Source organism: Danio rerio, chromosome 12 (assembly GCF_052040795.2).
Source record: "Danio rerio strain M-AB ecotype USA chromosome 12, GRCz13ab, whole genome shotgun sequence".
Classification (NCBI taxonomy): domain Eukaryota; kingdom Metazoa; phylum Chordata; class Actinopteri; order Cypriniformes; family Danionidae; genus Danio; species Danio rerio.
In genome coordinates this window covers 41185001-41204168 of record NC_141032.1, presented here as the reverse complement: position 1 = coordinate 41204168, position 19168 = coordinate 41185001, and the positions used below count along the sequence as shown (strand labels likewise).

Below are 19168 nucleotides of genomic sequence, written 5' to 3'. Positions count from 1 at the left end.
TACGTTTTTGCAATGATTATTATGTCGCTGTAAGCTTAAAAGCGTTAGCGTTTTAGGTTATTTAGTTTATGGATTTAACATTTTAGCAAGATATTAATAATCTTGTAAAATATAAGTTTAGTCCTTTTTTCTTTCTATCGTTTTTTTTTTCAAATTGATTATATGTAATTATTATGCACAGGCACTCAAATGTAATCTTGTTGACAAAAAATAATAATAATGAAAATAATAATACTAATATAATAATAACAATAGTGAAAATGAAAATAATAATATTAATAATAAAAGTAATAATGAAAAAAAAGAAAATAATAATAACAATAATAGTTAAAATAACAATAATTATTGTTGTTATTGTTTATTAATATTATTATTATTATTAGACAGGAGAAGATAAAACTAAATTTTCAAAAATCTTAAATTATAATAAATTATGAATATGTTCATCCAAAATGGCACAATTTATAATATTTTAGTTGACAAATTAAACCATTTAGGCAAAATAAATAAATAAATAAGATATTGATTAATAGAATAAATTAAAGTGAATGATAACAAGTAAATAGACATTTAAGGAAATTTAAATTAAAATGGTCATGGTCAACTGAGTCTGGTTCTCTCAAGGTTTTTTTTCTTCACTCGCCTCGGTGAAGTTTTTTTTCCCGCTGCACTGTTGCCACTGGCTTGCATGGTTTGGGATCGGTAGAGCTACCCATCGATGGATTGCTCTTCAATGTTAGAACTCTCAGTAATGATTTTAAACCACACTGAACTGAGCTAAACTGAACTGAACTTAAACACTAAGCTGCTTTGACACAATCTACATTGTAAAAGCGCTACACAAATAAAGCTGAATTGAATTGAACATTTAGTTGGCAATATCATTTATATTGTTGCTTATATATGATAGTAAACATAATTAAATAGTATAATAGTTAGCAAAAGTTTTGATATTTGGTATGCTTTACATATTTGCAGTTTCATAAAAGACTTTAAGTAGCATTATAGTGACACAACTTACCCCATATAGTGTGTAAATATGCCTTGAAGTGATGTGGCTATTCGCAACTTTCAAAAATAGACACGTTCGCTCAATTAAATTCAAAATGCTTTTATTATGTCCACGTCTCTGTCCTCTAAGTTCGACAGAAATCAAGCACCACCTCAGTGTCTGCAACACAGTGCTATTCATGCACCCAAATTATTAAAATCAGTAAAAAAAAATGCTATATGACCACAAATCTCGAATGAGGACACGCTGGCACGCATCTGTCCAACTATAGCAGATCTTTATCAAACAACATCCTGAAAATGGCACACAAGAACGGAGCAACGAAAGAAATACAAATAACACCACGTCTGTTATCATATAGGTTATTTACAATGGGTTAATACAAAGGAAGAGATTGGCTCAGTGTGCTATTTATTGTCATTTATATATGAAAGTTTCAGGTAAAATGACCTGCTACCTGTGCTTGCTGGAAATCAAAGATATTTACATTAGATGTTGCCTAAGCTGTTGTTCTCTAAGGGAAGGAATGCATCAGTAGAGCTGCCATTTTACTACAGGGTAGCGCTTCTGTCAAGTGATACTGTATGTGCGGACCAAGGTGCAGTGGAGGACTAGCCATCTGGAGCCAGAGATATATACACACATATATCGAAATTCGGGGGTTTTCCTGGTGGTCAGTACGCAAACATTTTTTTAAATTATGAAAATTATAACCTTGCATCACTTTCTATATCGACGGATAAGTGACCGCATGGGCATTCCTGACAAAAAGTGTGTGTTTGTGAGCATGGAAATGTATTATCCTCCCCACTTGTTAAATGTGATCTAACCCATGTCCTGAAACACACCTCCTTTTCCGATTTTACTTCCAATTCTAACGGACGAAGCGATTCGTTTGTGAATGAATCTCCGTTATGAACGATTCATGTGAACATTGGTATCTCTGCATTTCAATGTGCACATCCATCTTTCAGATCTAAATGGTTTATAACATTTATAATATTAAATAATTTAGGGTGGACAGTATGCACATTGAGGCGCAGGCACTGTTATAAGTTATTAAGAATTAAGTTATGTTACTTCAAACAAGCCGTTACTTCACTTGGCCGACAATAATACAAGTTTCTGGCATCAGCGTCTTGTTGTTATATTTTATTTACATTGTTTGCTGATTTTATTTAACCAGAGCAGGATAAGCCTAGAATTTAGTGCAAGTTGGTGCTTACTATGCCTTGGCTTATGGTCAGTGCAGTAAGTGACTGTATTATCATCATCATCAATAACGTGACTTGTTGAGCACAAAGTTCGTAACATACAAAAACGTAAAAAATTAAATCTCATCTATGAAGCGTATGCTTTGTTTTCTTTGTTTGCCCGTCACTACACCAGTACAAAGCACTAAAGTCCAGCATCTTCACATTAGCTTTAGTCTTGACTAAGAGCAGTTGAATGACTTTTGTCCTGAGAGCACTGTACAAATGTGGCGGCCGTATTGATGCAAGCTCAGAGTCCATATGCAATATCTAGTGTATATATCTATGGCTGGAAAAAAGGTGAAGATCTCTCAGGATGTGTGTTAGATCACTTTAAAGTACGCATGAAATCAAAACTATCAACATTTTGATTTTGTTAGCCACATTGCTAATTTTGTGGTGAACAATTCATCTGTGAATGCCATTAAGAAAAAAGTTTGCCCTTGTAACCTGAATCTGAAAATGTGCTTCCTGTTTTCGGTTAAATACTCAGATTATGTCTGTCTGAGGTAGTGGGTGTGGCTAACATACTTAACCACACCCCTCCACCTGTCAGCACAATGACAACAAACACAAATGGTGAACAAGATGAGTCTGTTAGTAATAACTACTTTACCACATCCAATCAGCCCACAGTTGAAAAAAACAAGCCACGCCCCTTGTATTCTCATTTAATAATCCTTTTCTCTAGGAACTGCGTCTCAATATGGAAAAAAAAATGGACGCAGCTTCCGTTTCATGCGGAATTTAAACTACAAGTGATCATGTTGTGCTTTAAAATGCCTTTACGTGTCACAAAAAAAATAAAATAAAATAAAAAAAAAAAAAAAAAAAACCTGAAAAGCTTTTATTTCCATTTTTGCTGATCAAAGAAACACCATCGGCTCCTTACTAAATAAAGCAAAGTCAGGGATTTCAAAATAAAAGCACTTCAGAGGCACAAGTCATGCTCCTATTCTTGGCACAAAAGACGTTTGGAAAAGAAAACAAGAAAATTAAATAAAAAAAAAAATAAACAGCATTAGTATCTGTACAATAAGTCATCATAAAAAGAGATGACGCTCTTGAAGTTCACACTGCACAGTAGCTAAAGAAAAACTCAAGACAACTTCCCATGAGCAATAATCGCTTAGAAAAGTACCTACTATGTTGATACTAGCAATGCTGTACATTATGTAGGACTAAATATTAGTATGTTAACCAGTGCCCACACTTATGTACATCACCTTTTATATGATAATTGGACAACCTTTAGGTGTATGTGTGCTGGTCTGAAAAAAAAAATAAATAAAAAATCTATTTCTGGTTCAACTTTATATGAATTGTCTTTAATTACAGTATGTAAAATATATATACAGGTAAAAGAAAATGATGTTCAGTAATTCAGTAAATCCACTGCATTTAAAGCGATAAGTTGAATTTACTTCAAAAAGAGAGAGAGTAAACCTGTCATGATTTGGAATTTACTTTTAAGGCAAGTCACTGTAAAAAAAATAAAAATATGTAATTTTACAGTTTATTTCTGGCAGCTGGGGTGATGACTTTATTAATATTAATAAGTTATTTGAGTCATTGCAGAGATGTATGGATGCAGTCCTCGAGGCTCATGGGAGTCATACACAATATTAAATCTTTTTCCTCTGCACCATGTCTTTCTATACTGAACATCATTTCTGTTATGTGACAAGACTTTTGTCTGAGCAAAGTCAGACCTTAATGTCCTAATTAAATAATTAAAAATCAAGGCATGATCTAGGGCTGGGCGACTTGGCAAAAAAAAAAAAATCTAATTTGACCGATTCAAGATTTCGATTTTTAATTTTTTTTTTTTATTGTGTTACTATTCTTCTCAAAACATTACAACAACATGACTGAAGTAACATTTTCTTTATAAGTAACTTGAAAAACCATCTGGTTAAGGAACATTGTATTTTTAATTGCCATGTCATACAAAAATCGGTCAAGGTGTAAATAAATATAAAACAAATTCACGAGTTAAATAGCGTTGCTGAAGATTTGAATAAGAAATCTTTGTTTAAATACTGCACTTGCAGGAATACAGAGGTATTTTTTTGCAAGTTTTGCTGAGCATAGGAAAGATTGGTTATCAGCTCGGCTTTGACTTTGTCTTCTTCTGATTGAATGACAGGTTGTAATGCTGCTGCCTTTTTGCTGCCTGTATTTTGCAGCCTGATCTGTCTGGTTTTCAACTAGGTCCGCTAAATGACGTCATGGATCGGGTACTTTCATTTTCACTGCTACAGCACATGACAGTTTAAACTATCACACACAAAACGCGCACATTCGCATGATATTTAACATGAAACTAATCAGATAGTGCTCTGTGGCATGGCTGAAATATGGACTGCGTCGTGAATCGTGGCTGGGCGGCACCGGTGTGTGTATAGAAACCTGTTTAGAATTCTAAAATCCATGGCGCTGCGTGGTGCTGCGCTTCTGGTGTGCTTCCTGCTGCACACAGAGAGTGAACCAAAGCGCATTGGTGCCATTATAATGTATTAAATATATATATTTTTAAAAATCACGATATGTCGATTTAATATAAAATTAAATCGTCGTCAAAACATAAATTCGAATTAATAAAAAAAAATCTGAAAAATCGCCCAGCCCTAGCATGATTATATTTTATTTTGGTCAAATATTCGTAATCTAGAGGCCTTTGCCTTTCATATGAGCCACTTCTGATACCAAATGATCAACTAGAAGTCAAGTGATTATTTGTTGTACCTGAAACTTGAACAAGACTTTAGTCAGGTAGTGTATGGAGACATGTTTAAACATCAGCACAATGTAAAAAATTAGAGAAAATAAGTGCACTGTGTCTAATAATGCATTAAAAAGTTAGTAGTTAAAGACACTTAATATAAAGTGGACACAAAATAGTTTGTTAAAAAAGTTTCTGCAGCTGCAAAAGGAAACCAGCAATCTATATCATGAAAAATTCAGTGTAAACATACAAACATAAAACATAAATCAGGACATTTTTAGCACCTCACAGATGTGTCAGGCGTGAGGGAAAAGATGCATTGCACCAACAGAATGGTCAAACACACTCAGACACGCACACATACATACATACATACATGCAAGCACCATTACAGTGCTCTTCAAATCATGTTCTTCTCTCAGATTGTGGTCCTGTAACACAAAAGTTTTCCATGTGTCCGTTTTCACAGAGTGCGAAGACTCACGCCAAAGGAAACATGTGCATGACGGAGGAAGGAAATGGATCAGTTTTATGCTCGGAAATCCTCCCCGAAGTGTCTGATCTGGTCTTCGGTCATGGAGAGGTAGGTGGCTCTCATGGTTGGAGAATACTGGAAAATAACACACAGTCACAAAGAGACACTGACCAGAGTTCCAAAGCAACATAAGCTAGAAATCAAGGACCGGTTTTAAAGAGTGATGTGAAAATGAAGTACTATTTTGTGGATTACAACTGTTTACTGATGACACCAATTATTTTTTTGAGCTAGTAAATACTCTGTAGCCCTTTTCACATATACAGTCCTAACTTGTAAATAAGAGGTAAATAACCATTTGAATAAATATAGTGTACTGTATATACAGTTGAAGTCACAATGATTAGCCCTCCTGTGATTTTATTTGTATTTCTTAAATATTTCCCAAATACTGTTTAACAGAGAAAGGAATTTTTCACAGTGTTTGCTATAATATTTTTTATTTTTTTCTGGAGAAAGTCTTTTGTTTTATTTAGGCTAGAATAAAAGCTGTTTAATAAAAAAAAGAAAAAAAGCATTTTAAGGTTAATATTGTAAGCAATACGTATTTTTTGATTGTCTACAGAACAAACTATTATGTTTAGAAATGTGTTTAATAATAATAATAATAATAATAATAATAATAATAATAATAATAATAATAATAATAATAATAATTCAGGAGGACTAATAATTCAAACATAGGCTCAATCTGGTTCGAGTTCGGCAAAGAACGATTCCAGAAAGCGAGAAAGACTAAAACAGAAGCCAAAAACTAAAAAAAAAAACAAGTAAATAACAGGGTAAGAATGTGGTCAAAACTGAAAAGGTGGTAAAAATCAGGTGAGGGCTTTTCTTTTCCTGGATGTCAGTTGGGTTTAGGAAAGTGGGTGGGCAGGTCAATCTGTGCTTTAGAAAACACTATTGGTTGGATTTAGGGTAGGAGAAATGTGGGTCTGTTGATCAGTCAGTCAGTCAGTCAGTCAGTCAGTTCAGGTCAGGTCAGGTCGGTCGGTCGTTCAGTCAACAGCAGCCTTTGGTGAATTTACATGAGAACAGCAGGCACTGATGGCACGAGTGAGAACAAATTGAGATGTCAAAAAGTGTACACAGCAGCCTCTGGTGGATTCCCGAAAACAAAAACCGCAGAATATTGTAGCTCCTAAGACGTATTTGACGCTCTCTATAAATGTATATAGCGCTACGCTTTCAGAATGAGCCTGGGTTTAATAACTCTGACTTCTACTGTATACAGTTAGCCCTAATCCACTCTTCTTGTCCTGGTTTACAATGAGGTTCCATTAGTTCACATTAATATGTACAGTATGCACTAACATTAATAAACAACGAAGCTCTTTTTTTCAGTCTACTTATTATTATGCAAATTTTGAAGTATTGCATAAAAAAGCTTAATGGAAATGCAAAGATGCTAATAAATTTTGATCAAGCGCATACAGAAAAAAATGTATGCACATAACTGAGTTGAGCCAGTTGAGTGAGATTAAAGTGCACTGCAAAAAAAAATTTTTTACTTAGATTTTTTTTGTCTTGTTTCCAGTCCAAATATCTGAAAATTTTATATCAAGAAGCATTTTCTAGTCAAGTAAAACATATTGTCTTGTTTTCAGAAATGATATGCCAATATTAATTGAGTGTTTCCTTAAAACAAGCTAAATAATCTGCTAATAGGGTGAGCAAAATAATCCTGTTTTCCTTTTGACATTTTTTTTCTTACCCCTTTGGCAAAATATTCAGCTTGTTTTAAGGAAAAACTCACTATATTTCGCCATGTTATTTATTAAAACAAGACAATATGTTTTACTTGTTTAGAAAATTATTCTTGATTTAAGGATTTTTAGATATTTGGACTAAAAACAAGACACAAAAATCCAAGTAATAAAAGCACATTTTTGCAGTGTGAATAATGACAGAATGTATATTTTTGGGGTGAACCATACCTTTAATGTGTGAAAGGAGTTAATATCTGGTTCTAAGTGTGTAAGACTGTAATTACAGGGTTCCTACACATTTTCAAAAGGCAAATTTAAGCACTTTTCAAGCACTTTGTAAATAAGTGTGAATTTTCAAACTTTTCCAGCACTTTAAAAATGAGGTAAATTACAAATGTACAGAGTGATTCAAATAGAATACAGCAACTTTCAGGTTGATGTCACTTAAGTGTCTGGAGAGAGCCAAACTGAACTTGTTTCATCTATAAAGTATTCTTCACACTGATTAATTACCCAAGTTCCATCATATTTCTTTGATTAAATACAGATTTTCAAAGTTGTGGCATTCCTATTTTCATACAATTTTCAGTAAATATGTCAAATATTTTAGTGCATTTGAACACAACAGATTGAACATATGAAAAAGAAAGATAATACATTTAAATTAATGCAAAAACATCAACAACAATATATATATATATATATATATATATATATATATATATATATATATATATATATATATATATATATATATATTTTTTTTTTTTTTTTGTATTTTTCATTTCTATTGGTTTTTGTGATTTTTAAAATGTTTAATTCAATATTTTTTCCTAACACATGCATTTGAGTGGACCATTATCATGAGTTATGCTTTTAGATAAGCTCCTGATTTGGCTTCAGTATTGACTATAATAATATTGTATATATTATATAAACATAAGTATAATATTGTAAAACTATTTCCTATAGAAAATAAGAATTGAAATGAGAGATTTGTGAAGAGTGTACTCATAAATACTGACGATTGCATGTACAAAGTCATCACACTATATCAGGTGCTATTTATAATAGTTTTCTAGGGTTTGCCCCGAACAAACATTACAGAAATGCTCTAATTAACTCTTAAATTGCATTTAATTAAATGTCATCTTAAAATGAGCCATTATTTATTTATTTGAATGATCCTAAAATGTTAAAAATATAATAAGACATTATTTTAAAAGGTGAAATCATACTTATAAGTCAAGCAGTTTTAATTTCATACAAAACCAAACATGTTTTTTTTTATTTTGTTTAAATAGGAACAACCTTAGTTAGACAAATTAATATGAAAGCAACACAACTGCATTTTCAGACACTTTATCCAAAATCTAAGCACATTAAAAACGCTCGAATAAAATTCAGGCATTTTCTAGGATTTCCAGCACCTGTAAGAACCCTGTAATTAACTCATTATAAGCTGAAAAAAGGGACTGAAAGGCATGCTAGTGGCCAGACAACACTACAATCTGACATAGAAGTACAAAAATACACTGTTTATAATGCATTCTGGCCTTCTAACAACGTGCTCTAAATACTGTATACTGTACATCTACAGTATATCACTTTTGTCTAAAATACAGTAAAACATATGTGTCTATGAGGATCCATGCCAGGAGTGAGAAAGGGAAAAAAAATGACCAACACAAAATCTATTCAAACTCATGTAAGGAAAAGCAACTGAAACAAAACAAGGGATGAAATATTAAGGGGAGGGTTGGAGGACAGAGGAACTTGGACAATAATACTGTAATCATACAGCAACTTACGCGGTTTCTATATGGCTGAGAGTAAAGCTCCAAAAAAGAATTGTGATTTTTTGTTGTTGTAGTTAAAAAAGAGAAAATAAAAAAGAACAGAAACATACAAACAGAGAAACATACGAACAAACAAAGAAAAAACGTAAAAGAAGCTATTAGCAGAAGACAGTAGTCATAAAGGGACAAATAGAAGAAGGGTAGAAAAATTTCATGGCATGTGTTTAAAGTCAACATGAAATCAAATTGAACACATTTACTCTCTTAATATAAGTTCCTGGTGTATTTTTGAAAAAAAAAAAAAAAAACATTTTAAAAATAACTAAAGAAGCACATTACCATTCAAAAGCTTGGGGTTGGTAAGATTTAAAAAAGGCTGTTTAAAATACAGTAATATTGAAAGTTATATATAAAAAAGGATAATAACTGCTTACTACATTAAAATATTTCTCTATGTATTTATTCCAATGGTTCTGTAAAAATATGAACATAAAAAAAAAAATCTTAAATACTGCTGCTGAATCCCTGCAAAGAGCCACACACAGTTTATTAATTCTTCTTATTTTTATTTTATTTTTTTTTAAATTTATTTATTTACTCATTTACTTATTTTATTTTATTATTTTATCTATTTTAAGTTATATTATTTAATTAATTTTCTTATTTTATAAATTTAAATTTTAGGTTATTTTATTTGTATTTATATTATATCATTTTATTTATTCATTTTTTATTTGTATTTATTTACTTTATTTTGGTAAATTTTTATTTTTTTAAAGTTATTTTATTTTATTTGTATTTGTTTTTATTTTGCTAAATTTATTTTAATTTTATTTTAATAATTTCTATTTTATTTTAAGCTATTTAATTTGTATTTATTTTATTATTTTTATTTATTTGTTTTATTTTATTTTTATTTATTGATTTTATTTTAGTTAATTTTTATTAACTTTTATTTTGTTTTATTATTTAATTTAATATTATTATTTTATTTAAAAACAGTCATTTTATTTGTATTTATTTATACTTTATTTATTTATTTTTATTTTATTTTATATTTTTTATTGAATTTAAAGTTATTTCATTCGTATACTTTTTGTTATTCATGTGTTTTATTTTACTTATTTTATTTTAATACTTTTTGATTATTATTTTTAAATTTAATTAAATTTTATTCAGTTGATAACGAACATTATTATTATTATTTAGCAATATTATTACGTTATTTTATTTGTATTTATTTTTGTTTGTTTTATTATTTAATTTAATATTAAATTATTAAAATAATTTCTATTTTATTTAAGTTATTTTATTAGTATTTATTTTATTGTATTTATTTGTATTTTATTTGTTTATTTTGTTTATTTACTTTAAATTGAATTTTAATTTATTTTATTTGTATACTTTTTGATTATTTTTTTGTTTTATTTTATTTATTGGTTTATTATTTTTATTCAGCTAATAACAAACATTATTATTATTTAGCATGATTTTTAAGTTATTTTATTTGTATTTTATTTGTATTTAGTTTTTTTTTGTTATTTAAATAATTTTTATTTTATTTTAAGTTATTTTATTTTTATTGTATTTATTTATTTGTTTGTTTTTATTTGTATTTTATTATTTTATTTATTTATTTTAAAATAAGTTATTTTATTTGTATACTTTTTATTATTAATTTGTTTTTTTATTTTATTTTATTTTATTTAGCTGATAACAAACATTATTATTATTTAGCAATAAAATTCTTACTCACCCAAAACCTTTAATTAGTACTGGTTAAAACAGATTTCATGTTGACTTTAAAAAGACTGCATCTTTTATTAATTAATTAATTTATTTACTTTTTAATCTTTGGCTTAAATCATTATCACAGTGTGAGCATGAGTGTACAATATGTGTGGTCAAGAAAAGGACTTGACCTCCGGAGCCCAACGCACCGAAGGAGGAGGAGATCCTCTCCCGATCAGAGGCACATTTTCATAGCGAGGGTTCCCTCCAAACAGTGCAGACTGGTTCCTGATAACACACAAAAATACCAAAACAAGTTTTCAACAAAAGTATACAACAAAATAAGTATTCTAGAAACACAAGAACTGAACTTCATTTAACATTCCTTCAACGAAAAACGTTTCTCCTATAACATCTCAAAGTAATTGAATTGAGCTCTCACACAAAACTCATACACATCCGGAAACAGGAAATCACAGTGTATGTAAAATAATACATCTTATTTTAAAGAGGTCCTTGATTATCTTTGGTTTTTCTTCTCCAAATTACAAGCTTATACTCTTAACATTCAGAAAAAAAAAATATATATAAATATATATATATATATATATATATATATATATATATATATATATATATATATATATATATATATATATACACACACACACATATATATTATCTTTTAGTCAGTTAAGTGTATAAATAGTGAATGATTATTTATTCTTCAGAATGTAAATATGAATAAAACTGTACAGTGAGGCGTAGGGGCAAGTGCTGCAGAAAAGAGGTTTATGGGTCAGTGCAAGAAAAAAAAAAAGCTAATTATGAGAATATTTACCATTTTGAGGAGTGTAAACAGTAACAAAGGTCGTAATGTATTTTCCTTGTTTACATTTTTAATTTTCAGTTTCCGAGACTCCAAAAAAGATCCACGTGTTGATAAATAATGTTATGACTAGGGCCAGATGGATTTTTTGCTATTTCTTCGCAGAATTGTGTTAAAAATCTGCAGATTTATGCAGAATTATTTTGTGAGTATCATAACTAAAATCTTAATATATATAATAAAAAGTAAGAAATTTCTTACTTTAATTTAATGTTAACAAAGCAAATCCAAATAGATCCACTTTATTTGGTAAACAAAGCAAGTCCCTCATTTAATATCTCTACTAAAAGACAGAAAATATTACTTTACAAACTGTATTGTGAATAAATCATATGAATATTTCCATATTAGTCAATAATATTAGTGTAATTAATTTAAAAACTGAATAATATAAATTTACACACATTTACACAACTAAAAAAAATAGACTCAATGATGGGCCGATCATAACACACAACAATATATTTTGTTTAAATTAGTTTCTATATCTGTGTAAAATTGATTTTGATTATGCTTACACAGTACTAACAATGTGAGAGCAAATTTTTGGCAACGAACAGAAAAGAAGTAAAGACAACTAACCAATAGTCAAGTTAAGGCTGCACAATATTTCGTTTCAGCATCGATATCACAATGTGTGCATCTGGGATAGTCACATTGCAGGATATGCAATGTTAAATTGGGGTTAAAGTTTAATATAGAGTTGAATAATAATGGATTAAAAGTTTATCATCTGCATGCATTTTTAAAGAGATAGTTCACCCAAAAATTGCTTACCATTTTCATTACACCCTTCACTTGTTTCAAACATTTTTTTTAAATGAACGCAAAAAGAAGACAATTTAATAACTCTTATACTATTGAAACTAGAGAGGTGTGAGTTTGAGCTGTCACTTTAAGGCCTGTGTGTGTGAAAATTTCAATATTTCAGAGTTTAAAACATCCAACCACAAGAAATGTTTTGTAACTTTAATAAAGATTAAATAATATACAATGAAGACTCTGCAGTGTTGATTATTCAATATCTGTACCTGAATAGTGAATACCTGAAAACTATAATTTACTTTTATCTTTACTATATTTCATTTATCTATGCTTGTAATTTATTTGCTATATTATTTGCGATTCACTCCTCTACAAAATCCCCCCAATCAATCCAAATAAACCTGTTAAATCTTCTGGTGAAAACTGCATTCACATCGTAACATATATCACAGAAATACAAAATATAGTAAAGTCAGATTTTTCCAATATCTCGCAGCCCTGATTAAAGTAGTTAGACGTTTGTAGATTTATTTGTAAATTTTATTTGCAGATAATTTCCATGACTTTTGCAAAGCTTTGTGGAGTTTTTTGTTTTTCCCAGGCCTGGAAAATGCCATGTCAAAATTCCATGACTTTTCCTGGTTTTCCATGACCATGTGAACCCTGACCTTTATGTGTTTTTGTTTTTAGATAAGAAGATATTTTGAAGAATGTTTGACACAAGTAACCATTCGCTTACATAGTAGGAAAAACAAATGCAATGTAATTTAATGGCTACAGGTTTACAACATTTTTCAAAATATCTTCTTTTGTGTTCAACAAAAGGAAGAATCTCAAACAGGTTTTTGACAAGTGAAGGTTGAGTAATAAATGGTGGCAGAATTTTTTTAATTAGGACACGATGTTGCAATTAAAATGTATTATTATTATTATTTTTACTATTTTTATTATTATAATTCTTTGAAACAGCCGCCTCTCACATATACTCAGACAGAGGAGCGTTGGTGACGGTCTGTGCTGGAGGCTGAAGGCTGGTCTGGCTGCCCATGCTGCTGCTGTAGCTGCAGAAACTGTGCATGTTGGCCTGCTGGGAATGATGAGACGTCATGCGTCGGCTCTGAGGGTTGAACGGGTCTCCGTCATCAATGTCGTCATAATCTCTATCTCTAAAGAAGAGAAAGAGAAGCATTCTGTGATTTACACTACTGTTAATATTAACAACAATTATTCAATAGATGCTAAAAAAATATTGTACGTTCTATTGAAAAGTCCCACATAAAATAGTTCAACAAGAAAAGGGGTGACTTAGCATCTTCAATTATAATATATTCAATGCTTTTGAGAGTCTATAATGTCATTCATTCTCACTTAAAATAAAATGAATAAATAAATAAATAAAATACAAAATAACAAAAAACAAATCTTATCAAACATTAAAAAAGATATATATATATATATATATATATATATATATATATATATATATATATATATATATATATATATATATATATATATATATATATATATATTGTGTGTGTGTGTTGTACCGGTTGGCGATCTGTCTCCAGGCCCTCGGGATGGCACACAGCATGACAGAGAAGGCACAGGCCGCTAGCAGAGAGAACAGACAGAGATACAGCAAACCCTCCACACCATCATAACACACACCTATCAGAGCGTCCAGGTAGTCCTGCAAACAAACACACACACACACACACACACACACAACAAATTTAGATGCATTTTACTGATTGCAGGAATTTCAATAATCTCACAACATTACATTAGGCTGAACAGGTGGTGTGTGAGTGTGTGTGTATGTTACCTTATTGAGTCCTCTGCAGTCCAGAAGTGCAGTGAGCTGATGTAAACTGGCCTCTGAACTGTTCAATAGATGCTGAATACTCAATAAATCCCTCTGAAAACAATCACATATAATAGCCATGACTGAAATTTGTTTGTTAATAAAAAGAAAAATAGATAATAAAAATAAAGAAATAATATCATAAATAAGAATAATATCAAAATGATAATAATAATAATAAATTCTAATTCCAATAATAATTAATGTGTCATCATTATTATTTGTTGTTATTAATAATAACAATAATAATAATAATAACAGTAATAATAATAATAATAATAATAATAATAATAATAATAATAATAATAATAGTAATAATAATAAAGTATTATTATTAATACATTGATGTATTAATTAAAGTAATTTTTATTTATATATTTCTTTATATATATATATATATATATATTTTTTTTTTTTTTTTTTTTTTTTTTTGTAAAATGTACTCTACATATTAATAATATATTTGTATTCATATGCAATATATAATGTATATATATATAGATGTAGATGTATACCTACATCTGGGGAAAACAATAAAATTAAAACTTTAACTTTATACGTAACTATATATAAGATTTTAAAAGAGATATACAATTAATTTTATACATATAATTTACAGCATTCAGTATTGGTTTGAGAGAAATATTTATCTTTTCTACTAAAAATCTGATAACATTTCTTTCAAATAATAAAAAAACTAATATTGCCATTTATGCAATTTATTTATTCTTTTCTTCGTAAAATGATAAGAATAAAGAATGCTTTATTTTATTGTGATTGAAAAACAAGAAGGTTATTTCACCCAATATCAATTTCCAAACTCTTTTGAGTTTAAAACATTGTATTGTATTGTATTGTGTCTCTGTTGGTCTTTAAATAAAATAACATTATATTAATAAACATTTAAAAAAACATAAAGACTGGCATAACACATTATAAATAAACTCTTTATAAATAAACTCTTTATTTATTTATTATTTTTTTTGTAGGATAATATTTGGTTTTTGTAATTAAAAAAGTTCAGTAAAAAAGTTATGAAATCATTATAAAAATAATATTTTTATTTCAAATTTGGAAAAAAAACGTTAATAGTTGTTTACAGAATAAACAAAAATGTAAATAAAAAAAAAAAACTATAAAAATTATAAACTCCAGAGAAACTAAGAATTTTCCAATTTTTCCATAGCATTTTTGTCTTTTTTTGACATTGACTCACTATTTTTCGACATTGACTCATGACTTAAGTCTGAATGAACTTTTAACTTCATTTTGCAGTGTTAGCAGTTTTGGTTAGAAGTGTCTGTAAATGTATAACTGTATTAAAGTGAATAGATCTCCAGTATCAGACTGACCTCGGCTGAGGGAAACAGAGGAACTGCAAACTGCAGGAGGCCCTGGATCTGGATCTGCATGGTGGTCAGTGATCTCTGGAAGACAGTCAGGGACTGCAAAACAAACTAATTCAGGATCAGTTTGTTTTGTTTAATGGCTATCAAACTCAACATCAACACTTTTATACATCACAGATTTGCTTCCAGAAACTATAGTGCATTTCCACTCCCTACCAGCAGAGAGAGAGAGACTGTCTCATTCACAGATGCACATAATTAACACTAGCAGTTTTCAAATCTAAATCATCATGTCAGAAGTATATAAATAAATAACAAATGAAAACAGATCAAATTAAAATAAAAATAGTATACAAAATCAAATGAATGAAAAATTATTTGATAATACTCTAATAAAAATCTAAAATAACTAAAAGAAAATAACTAAATAAAATATTAAAACCAAACACAAAATGGGTATAAATATGCAATTAAATGATTTAATCCAACTTAACTATAACAAAAATATAAAATACATTATTATTGAAATTAAATTAGGTTTATAAAATATAAATTAAATAATAAACTAAATAAAATGTAAATGCAATAAAATACTAAACAAAGTGAAAAATGAAAAGTAGATAAGGTAGTAAAACTCTAACGAAAATCTAAAATAACTAGAATAACTAATTACATTAAAACTAAACACAAAATGAATATAAATGTGCTATGAAATGAAATAATCCAACAAAAATAAAACAAACATAAAAATATATTATTTAGATTCAATTATGTTTATAAAAACATAAAATTAAATAAAATACTAATTAAATTTAAATACAATAAAATACTAAATTAAATCAAGTAAATGGAAAATAATGTAATAAACTCTAATAAAAATCTAAAATACTAAAAGAAAATAACTACATAAAATAAAACTAAACACAAAATTAATATAAATATGCTATGAAATGAATTAATCCAACTAAAATTAAACAAGCATAAAATATAAAACTATAATATTATTTAAATCTATTTTTTTATTAAAATATACAATTAAATAAAATATAAATTAAGTGTAAACACAATAAAATACAAAATCAAACAAATGCAAAATAAATAAGGTAATAAAACTCTAATAAAAATCTAAAAGAAAATAACGAAATAATTATATTAAAATCAAACACAAAATGAATATAAATATTAATGAATTTATTCAACTTAACTATGACAAACAAAAAACAAAATAAAATATATTAATTATTTATTCATTTTCCTTCGACTGAGTCCCTTCATTCATAAGGGGTCGCCACAGCAGAATGAACTAGCGACCTTCTTGTCGTGAGGTGACAGTGCTTACCACTGAGCCACCATGTCGCCTCAAATATGTTACCCTTTAACCTAAATTGTTGATAAATATGAAATTAAAATAAAATACAAAATCATTTAAATTTTTTCAAAATAAACGAAAAACAAACAATGTACTGCAATAAAAATAAACATATTAAAAAACAAGATAAAATATCAAAATCAATAACATCAAGTAATAAATGAAATAAATATAATCAAATATAATTTTATATTTATAAGAATGTAATTTATCAAATAACATAAAATTAAAAAATGTAACAACTAAAATACAATCAAACAATGAAAAACAAACACATAATAATAATAAAAAGATAAAAAAATAAGTAAGTAAATAAATAAATCAATAAAACAAATAAAATAACATGATCCATTAAAATAAAATATATAACAACTTAAATAAAATATTGTATCTTTTTTTTTTTTTTTTTTTTTTTTTACATATCTTTTAGTATTTCAGTATTATAACACCGGGAATATGAATAGGAATGAATTAATATTTGTGGCTCAGTGAAGGAGAAAAAAAAAACATTTATATTTGAGAAAACAGCCTCTAAAAATATATTGTTTTATTGTAATCTACACACAAGTTGATTTATTCTGACAAAAACCTAAAAGTGCACTTTGGATGTTTTCTTAGCATTAGATTGAGGAGGAAAAACATGTTTCTTTTTGTCTGCAGCGTCTTAAAAGTGCTGAAGAAAGACGCTTTTACAGGTATTTTTTTCTAAGAGTATAAAAACTGTAAATGTCAGGCATCCTTGTTCTGAACATCTCTGCTTCTGTTCTCTACGACAGCTCTATTGATCTGAGAGAAATGTGTACGGTTGCCGAGCTGCAGTGAGCAGAGATGTAGGACACTGGCCTTTTACTGGCTGACCTAAAAACCCCAGAGATACTGGAAGAGTGAAGGAGAAAGACACTGAGTACAAGAGGAGAGACAGACTGATAAAGCCAGATCCAGTTTGGGGATTTGTATCGGCCTTTTAAAATCAAAATACTGTACAAATCATTTTAATGCATTTTCAGTGCTTGGATTTAAACTAAATTGTGTCATTTCAAAATACATAATGAGTGTAAAAGCAAAAAAAAACTTTAAAAATTAAGGAAAAAACTCTTGAAGGAGAGTAAACAGTGAGCAAATTAAACATTTTTGAGTCAACTATCACTTTAAGTACATATAAACACCTTGAAAATAGCCTCAGATTCCTTATAATTCACATCTTTGCTTATTACCTTTGACATATTAAAGGAATGAAAGAGTAAAGTAGTGCACTCTTCAGTCATTTATATTGAACATAGTACCTGCTGAAAGGGGTTAGGGAGAGTCTGGCTGCAGTACAGGTAATAATGGACGATATCTAGAAAACAAGAACAAAAATGAATGATCAGCATGACATTATGGACGCTTGTTTCAAGCTTATGAGAAAGAAAAAAAAAACATACATTAACTGGAATAACTGTGTCATAATGTTGAATTGGTATGTCATAAAAAAGTCATTACGAGTTAAGTATTAACTAGACTTATTTTGACCTGAAGGCAAAATAATTAGCCTTTCTGTGAACTTTTTCAAATATTTCCCAAGTGACGTCTTCTTTTGCTTTTTTTTTACAACTTTTTTCTTTGCCATGATGACAGTAGATACTTTTTTACTAGTTATTTTGTGAGATACTAGTATTAAGTTGTGCAATTAATTTTACATTACTTAAGCGACTATAACTTTTTTGTTTTGAGCTAGATGAAGGATATCAAAGCCCAAAGTGTCTTCATTCCAAAGATACAGGAACTGTAAATGCAGACCAAATGACTGTTAAAACTTTTACTGTTTTAGTTTGAGTAGGTCATTTTTGAGAAAGTGGCTCTGACGGTGAGGGAAAGAAGGAACTTTTTACAGCAATCTCATTTTGCATGCTCATCAAATTTGAAATATAAACTTATGAAACACTTTGCTTTCAAGGCATTATTTTTTTTGTTGTCATTTTATTACATGACTGATTATTCTTGTATATGAAAAAAAATATTGAACATGGTACAATTTTCCTTTCTCATAACTTCATAACGTAAACCTTTTTTTTAGCATGAAACTTTCTAGATGGACTATAGTAAAGTTTGTAGCTCACTGGGGTTAAGAACTGTTTCTATTTAAAGTTAGGCAGGTGTAAATTCCCAGGATTTCTAACAGG

At 28.7% G+C, this 19168-nt stretch overlaps 1 protein-coding gene across 4 annotated transcripts in view; it reads right to left on the bottom strand.

Annotated features, from left to right (window-relative positions):
- Positions 1-3577: 3577 nt before the first annotated feature.
- ttyh2 (tweety family member 2) overlaps positions 3578-19168 on the bottom strand; it is a 131836-nt gene continuing 116245 nt past the window's right edge. The window contains exons 8-15 of one of the 4 annotated variants that reach the window (XM_087274900.1): positions 18290-18345; positions 15641-15745; positions 14250-14342; positions 13972-14114; positions 13402-13587; positions 10977-11055; positions 9049-9075; positions 3578-5603 (exon numbers count right to left, since the gene is read on the bottom strand). In XM_087274900.1, coding sequence (XP_087131026.1) covers positions 5523-5603; positions 9049-9075; positions 10977-11055; positions 13402-13587; positions 13972-14114; positions 14250-14342; positions 15641-15745; positions 18290-18345 — 770 coding nt within the window. In that variant the 3' untranslated portion in view covers positions 3578-5522. 4 annotated transcript variants of the gene reach the window in all.